We start from the raw sequence: 8,307 nt of genomic DNA on the forward strand, positions 1-8,307 counted from the left end.
CTCTCAGCCTCTTTCTTTCCCTCCATTCGTTTACCGGAAGAAGCGGCATGTAGCTCGTCGGCACGTGCATTGCTATTTTACGGCTTTACTAAACCAAGACGCCCATCTTTGACAAAAAATAAATGCCAAAGCAACTGCATCTCTTCCGCTTCTTTCTATTCATCAGTTGCATGCAGCGAATCGTCGTTCTGGTAGGCAAAACATGTACGTCTGCAGTGCACTTGACCTGAATTTTAAGTGGTTTCCGGAACAATTGGTACTGCAGCTGAAGCCCCCTGCTATGTGTAACCTTGCGATAACTAACGTGGGGACAATCGGCAGGTGAAAAGCGTCGTTTATTTGTACTTTAAACGCTACACCACACTGCGAGAAGTAGCAGACGCCTGACCACGCTCTTCATCTTCGCAAATCAGTGCGCCTAACTTGCCGCGATGGAGCCCCGCATGACGTAATACTCGCGCGAATACCCTATACAGTGGCAAGGAATCTTCAGGATCCGGTTGTTCCGCCTTGCTCACTGGGCAGTGCCATCGACGAAGACAGGAGAGTTCAGTGGTAGGGGTGATCTGCACCAGAGGTCTCTGACCAGGCTTGGACGGCAAAAACAGGATTTTCGAAAGTGGAAGCGCTTATGTGTGCCTTATCGATACGTCAACCTCCTCTCCACCACCACCCGGCTCCTCGTATAGCGTAGTTGGTGGTGCCCTTGAAAAGGACCCCGAGACGGGTCATCGGTGGTCAGTCTCTTTCCGTCTTGAGACCTGTCCGGTTCCCTGAGTGTCGTCATGGGATCCAAAGGAGTGGTGCTCGTCCTGGCGCTCGTATTGTTCATGGGTGAGTCCTGCATTTTCTGGCACACTGTAAAATGTCTGAGCCTTTTCTACTCTCTTCGACCAGAAAACAATACAAATCACATTTGATTTCTTGTGCTGCGAATACTATACTTTTGGACAGATTTTGTAACATCAGAAACTTCGATAATTCACCGACTATACAATGATCGAGCCTAATTCTATTGCCAGAGTTAAACCATTCTCTTGCGGAAGACTCGGAAAGTTTTGTGCTTCGGTTTAGCAGCATCCTGTTTTCGTGATGTTTTTTTTGACAAATGGCAGTAACGTTCGCATGAGGCTGAGATCAGTCAATACAAGCCACCTCAGCGGCATCAGCAGCAGACCATTTCAAAGCAGAAGGAGTCACTGAAAGCAAGCGCAAGTGGTTGAAGTCGATCGAAAGCGTGCTGAAGTAATAACTGAGCTACAACCCGAGTGTCTCAGTAGCTTTGGCGTTCAGCTGTTGGGCCCTAGGTACCGAGTTCGATTCCAGGCCACGTTTTGACAGGAGCACACTGACAAAAGTAATACACATGTTCACTGGCATGATCTATTTGAAAATTAACCCAAGGCTTTGCCGTTGCATGCTTTACGAGAATCAGTGGCTCCTTGGCGCGCACGCAGGCTCAGAAGAACTTATACCTACATATTTTAAAATGTGAGGGGGAATTGTTTGATTACACGCTGAATTGTTGTGGTAGGCTATTTTTTAATGTGTGATTTACAGCACAGCCAGGTGCTCACGTTTATTCGCGTGCTTACCTAATGACCCGTCACCGGATGGACTTGGTGATGCCTAATTCGGTAAATCGAAACAAAGCCTATGTGTCGCACAATTTCTGCTTAACACATAGGCCTGCAATTAAAAAAAACATGACATACGCTAAGTTTTATTTATTTCTAGTTACTTACAAAATATGTTACCTGGGAACCTCACATCTCCTCCATATGTCAGAGAAGGCAAACTGTCCTTCTCAAGAAGGAAGCTGCGCAATACCCCGCAACACGTCAAATTAAACGCCTACAAAACACTTATTAGACCATCATTTGAATATGCTAATTCAATATATAGCCCTTATCAAAAACACCCAGTTGATAAAGTAAGCGCATACAAAAATGGGTAGTCAGATTCATATATTCTGATTATTCAAGGCAATCCAGTGTCTCTGAAATGTTATCGAAAGCACATTTAGAAATACTTGCGCAACGAAGAATAGTTTCAAAGCTTAGATTCATTTACCTTTTCTACCATGGCCACTTCAATATTCCACGGTCACGTTTATTTCTTGATCCGTTTTTAGCCTCATCAAGAACTAACCACACTAAGGTAATTCTCCAACCTCCAAGCCTCGTTAATACACATAGATATTCACTGTTTTCCTCTGCAATCTCTTATTGGAACGACTTACATAACAGTGCTGTGTGTTGTAATACTGTGGAATCTTTTATAAGCAAGTTAAAGCCATTAATTTTGTTCATGGTTGTTGTTGTTTTACCTTTGTAACCACTCCTGCAAGGGCTGTCAGAGCCTGCAGTATGTTCAAATAAAAATAAAATAAAAAAAATGTTGCAAGACCATCCGGGCCACTATACACACTACTAGTTCTGGGCCCTTGCAGTTACAATATATAATTGCAACTCAGTTTCAAAAGCAGTGTCATATCATGGTTAGAATTGGAGCAATACAAATGACTAGAAAATTAACACTTACTCAGGCTTTCTGTAGGAAAGCAAAAAAAAAAAAGAAAAGCCCGATAAAGGAAATACCGAAAGCAGATTCCAACTATCGTGGCCACGTTCTTCAAACATTCGTTTCTAATGCGGAACATAACAACCTTAATGGCGTGACGAGATTAGAACCATGTTTTAACATAACTGGTAGTTTATTGCAAGACTTTTTATTGACGCTTCAAGCTGTGGGCATATCACTAGCCTATGAACAAATGGTGTCCAGGCGATCACCTTTCGCGGTTAATGCGAAGAATCTCGGAATTTTTGACCAAATATCCGCATGGCGCCTATGTTGCTGTGCGTCCAATACTAAAGAAACTGCGGTGAAACTAAACCATGCGCTTCAAACTCGAATAAAGAAGAATATCTAGACAGTGTAGTGGAGACAACTGTCTTTCATCTTCAACAATGCATTACTAGCGGTAGCGGACTTCAAGAAAAATATGGCACTTGCATAAGTTATAATTGCTAGCAAAGAATTTATTAATCATTCGAGGGCGTGTATTGCACTTACAAAATTGAAACTGGTTACTCTAGCCGCGTCGATATTGTACGAATCGTGAGAGTCACACGATATTTGAATATTTCTTGTCATACCGTATAGCTATCAGAAAATACATTCTATTGCACGTAGCTTTCTGCCACATTAGGTGAGACAGATCGTGTAAGAGATGTTTGCAAGAATGCTAATGCGAGTTTTCCGAATGTTTGGAGGGAAATTTCTTAAACTGGCTGATATTCTCAGGTTAGCTATTCGGTGTTAATTTACTGATTAAAAATTGATGTTATGCGAAGCAGTGTACGGGGAGCCTACCAAGTTAACGAAATGACCATGAGAGCACCAAGACGTAGGCGGCTGTTTCGTGATCTACATGAGAAGCATGTCATGACATTCATGTCTTGAGTCCTCAGAAGTCCCTTTAGCTACGTCTGACCAACCTTAAGCAACAGCCTTACTCATGCTCATGACCATGATTTCGACCATCAACCTTTAGCCATTTCCTTCACTTTGTACTGCATCCGAACCCATTCCATTGGTTTTTGAGTGTTAATCCTTTTTCGCTCAGTCATTGCCAGTTTTGCTTAGTCATGCTCATGACTATGACTTCTACCACCACCCTGTAGTGTTTCCTTCACTTAGTACTCACGTCAAAACCGATATCAGTGGTTTTTGAGTGTTAATCTTTATTCGCTGAGTCATTGTCATATTTGCTGAGGTATGCTCATGACTATGACTTCTACCATCATCATTTAGTGTTTCCTTAACTAGTGCTCACGTCCAAACCCATTCCAGTAGTTTTTGAGTGTTAATCTTTTTTCGCTGAGTCAATGTCATTTTAGGCGGCTGTTACATGACCTACATGTCACGCATGTCATAACCTATCATTTATGTTCGTCATAGACTCTTGTCATACTATACCAATTTTGGTACCTAGCAAGTTAACGAAACGACCATGAGAGCACCAAGAGGTAGGCGGCTGTTTCATGACCTAGATGTCCATGCATCTCATGACATTCACGTCATGACCTATCATTTATGTTCGTCATACACTCTTGGCATACTATGCCAATTTTGGTACATACCAAGTTAATGAAACGACCATGAAAGCACCAAGACGTAGGCAGCTAGCTAGCTAGCTAGCTAGCTAGCTAGATAGATAGATAGATAGATAGATAGATAGATAGATAGATAGAAGATAGATAGATAGATAGATAATGCTGTAAAAGTGCAAAATGTGCTCAAAGAAATGCTTTGTATTTGATGTCTCCGTTCCTGACGTCGCTTAATTTCGCAGCTGGAATATGTGTCCTGAAATAATTAGGACGTTATGCAAGAAATTGCTAATGAACGTACTAATCAATGATTACGCGTATTACGAATTTCTTTATGTTCGTGGTTGATACGTGTGGTTTACGAATAAAAAAGACACTATTATATCATGAGAGTGCAAGGCAGCCCTTCCGTTTCGCGAAAGTTGAACGTTGCGCTTTCGTATCGGAAAGCAGAAGCGGCTGTTTACAGAGCTGTGTCCTGCTGGAGCACAAAGTGTTCACGACGTGGGTCTTATCGCAGTGTGCTTGGCATATTGCCAAAGACACGGAGGTGGTGGCCGTTACCCGCCGCATGGAGGCGGGGGTCGCTACCCACCACATGGAGGCGGCGGTTATCCAGGCGGAGGCGGTGGCTACCCCGGCGGTGGCGGATATCCAGGTGGTGGAGGAGGAGGATACTGTGGTGTAAGTTTTGACAATTTTTTAGATTCCCACTTCGGGGAAGACCACAGACGACTTGACAGTTTGTCTAACAGTCTGTGCATAAAGCAAAGAAGTTTTGAATCAGCTAGCTGCTCTTCCTTATGTCATGATTGTCCTAGCATCCAGTTTAAACGTTAATACTTGATCCGATGCAATTAACCACAAACGAGCCATCACCTATAGCTGCAATTGGTCTCCCTCTTTGGTCGGAGTTTAAAGTTTTCAGGTAGGCTTCGTATTTTGCATTTATTTGTGCACAGCATGCGGTGACCAAGCAGTTTGCTAACGAGTCTGTAAATGAAGCAAAAATGAATTTCTACTTAGCTAGCTTATGTTGCTAAAGTAATGAGCATATCTTCGTCTGTTGTTGGAATGTGAACTTCCTTCGCATTCCACAAGAAGACAAGCTAATCCATACCAACACACACACACACACACACACACACACACACACACACACACACACACACACAACAACACACACACACACACACACACACACATTAGGACGAGCCACTCGAGGAAGAACTCACGAATAGTCCACGATTCGTGACACACAAGCCACAAGATCACAGGGGAAGTTCACATCTTCCTGGGGTTTTACGTGCCAAAACCAGGTCTGATTATGAGGAACGCCGTAGTGGAGGGCTCCGGATTGATTTTGACTGCCTGGGGTTCTTTAACGTGCACTACAACGCAAGCACACGGTCATTTTTGCATTTCGCCTCCATCGAAACGCGGCCGCCGCGGCCGGGATTCGATCCCGCGACCTCGTGCTCAGCAGCCCAACGCCTTAGCTGACTGAGCCAACCCGGCGGGTGGAGGGAAGCTCACAAGCCGAAACATAGGCCCAATGCGGACTGTGTGAGAAAAAAAGGAAAATTAAAACTGCAATCAAGAAAACTCAGAAATATGCAGAATACACAGGCAACTGATCATAGCAAAATAGAATGGACATTGAGCATACAAGAACACTTTTCTGACACGAGTCGTTGGATCTGTGTAGCCACAAGTGTAGTACTAGGGTAGCATGTGTATCTGAATAAGTGTCAAAGAAAATAATAGAAAGACCAACAACTTGTGAATTATTTAGGAATCCTTCTTTGGAAGTTCTGCTCTTGGTGTAATGGTGTAATCTACGGTCACAGAATGAGCAAGAACAAACATTTTGATGAATACTGCGCCGTAATGAAAACATATGCCGCGAATGGAGCATGCTTGTTGTATAGCTTCATCTGCTCCTGCATTGTTCTTTCTTGCCAGCATGTAATTTTTTGCCCACTTTTACTGAACCCAGGGTCGCCGATGTGGACCAGGCTACCACTGCCGTGGCGGCCGCAGATGTGAGTAAATGCAGCCTATCAACTATCTGCCTTTAGCACTGCTCATTGTTTGCTAGAGCCTTTTTCTTATTTCTTTCCCAATACCGGGTCTCCCTAAGAAGTCGAAGTAATATTTAAGAATAGCGGTTTTGAAATCAGAGGTCTGTTCTTTCAGATACATGATGTCAGTAGTGGAGGCCATGGGGTGACGAGTGAGACTTCTTTATTAGTCGTTGGTTAACGAAAGTCTTGTTTCCTTTCAAACTTTAAATTTCAGCGGACGCATCCTAATTGATAAATGGAACCGAGCTCTCCGCACAAGCCATATCGACTTTTGAATCTGGACTAAATGCGATTGCCCTAACTTGAGCAGTAATGTCGCCTCGAATGGTGCAGCTAAGCGCGCGCTTCAGCCTCCCGGTGTCGGTTTCGCGCGCTCTGAGAGCTGTAATCTGTCGTGCCACTGTTACGCGAGTTGTCGCATTTAATCCAGATTCAAAAGTCGATGTGGTCTGTACAGACATCTCGGTTCAATTTCCCAATTAGGATGCGCCCGTTGAAGGTAAACGTTTAAAAGGTAAATGTAGACTTTTGTTAACCAGTGACTAATACCACGTATCACCCGTTGCCCCATGGCCGCCACTACTAACGGCATGCATTTGAAAGAACCGCATTATATTGCAAAACGGCTATTTTTAAATATTACGTGAAGTCTTCGTAGACGCACCCGATGTACGTGCGCTTCTACTAATACTCCTAGTGCGCAAATTTTGAAATCGTTCAGTCATCTTTACAGTAAACCCGTCCTTGAAAATACGAATTTTGCTACCTTTTATCACACAAACCATTCCCAACATCGCGTATATGGGTTATACGATATTTTGCGACCCGCGTATTTTATAAAATCATCGCGCACTGACGGAGAACGGCCAATGACTCTTACTCTCGCAGCCCTTCTCAAACTTTCTTGCGGCGATTAGCTGGGATTTGATTGTCCTACCCTCCTATAGGTTGCAAGCAGCGCTGACTGTCGCTAAAACGAAAAGAGGAGTCAGAATATCCTTTACAACTTGGTGTTATTTAACGCGATGGATTTTTAACAAGAATGTACGAGTGGGATCATGGTAAAATGGTGTCTCAAAGATAACTGACAAGAAAAAAATGCTTATTGTTCGTGCACGCCACGTGGTCACATATACGCCGCTATAGGCGTTCGATGAAAAAGAAAAAAGAAACCGAAGTGATACGGTGATATACGCAGGCTCCAGACCGAATAAAACCAAACCATTTGTCGGTGAGTTAAACAGAAAGATGATGCAAAACCACAGGCACATGATCACTTCTTTCACGACGTGTCCAAAAATTCATAACTACTCGAGTCTTGTCGCTTCGTAAAACTTACGAGACCCGTTTTAGGACAGTGCATTCATCTTCTACCGCGCTCCACGTGACTGCATTTCTTCCGCTCTAGTATCTGAAGTCAATGAATTAAAAACAGTTTATTGGATGTTGACAGGAACCATCATAAAATTGCCCTCGCTCTTCTATTTTCAGGCGTCCCATACGGCAGATGAAGTTTTCCACTGGCAAGCCCCGAGTCAGTTTCAGCGCCGGGCGACATCATGCTCAAGCAATAAAGTCTGTCTCGAAAAATACCAACGTCTTCACTCTTGCTGTCACCAGAACAGCTATGATCATACCGCTACGCATGCCTAGCAACTAAACAATATCCTGTGTGTCTGGTGTCGGTCTGGATCTTTGTCCGTTTCAATGTCTAATTTCACTTCAAGAAAATTGGAGAGAGTATGGCAGTTATGTCAGCATGAACATGATCGGCAGTGCATAAATTTGCCAAGAAGGCCGTCCGGATGTTTTCTAATGAAATTGTGGGTTCTTATAACCACTTTTTACAGCGAAGCTGCTATGGGCTCAGTCTACGATAATCGTGTCCACGTGTAGAGAAAAGTTCTCAAATGCCGTATGCTGTATGTGCGAGTGAATGCGAGTGAGGGATGTGCGATATCACGGGGAGCGAACGCACGGCGGCAGAGCAAACGCCACTGCTTCCGTCGCGCGAAAGGCCGTGAGAGGACGGGAGGGAGGGAGGGGAGGCGACGTTTAGCTGCGGCACCAAATGCGTATCTTGCGACCGGGCGCAAGGGGAA

The 8,307-nt window shown here is 44.0% G+C and overlaps 1 protein-coding gene across 1 annotated transcript; it reads left to right on the forward strand.

Moving 5' to 3' along the window:
- The first annotated feature begins 378 nt into the window (after positions 1-378).
- Positions 379-7,785, forward strand: LOC119462198 (uncharacterized). The gene is made up of 4 exons (XM_037723545.2): positions 379-834; positions 4,639-4,802; positions 6,118-6,163; positions 7,697-7,785. Exons 1-4 carry the CDS (start codon positions 786-788, stop codon positions 7,714-7,716), a joined length of 279 nt encoding a protein of 92 aa, XP_037579473.2. The 5' UTR covers positions 379-785; the 3' UTR covers positions 7,717-7,785.
- The last annotated feature ends 522 nt before the right edge of the window (positions 7,786-8,307 follow it).

Source organism: Dermacentor silvarum, chromosome 8 (genome assembly GCF_013339745.2).
Source record: "Dermacentor silvarum isolate Dsil-2018 chromosome 8, BIME_Dsil_1.4, whole genome shotgun sequence".
Taxonomy (NCBI): domain Eukaryota; kingdom Metazoa; phylum Arthropoda; class Arachnida; order Ixodida; family Ixodidae; genus Dermacentor; species Dermacentor silvarum.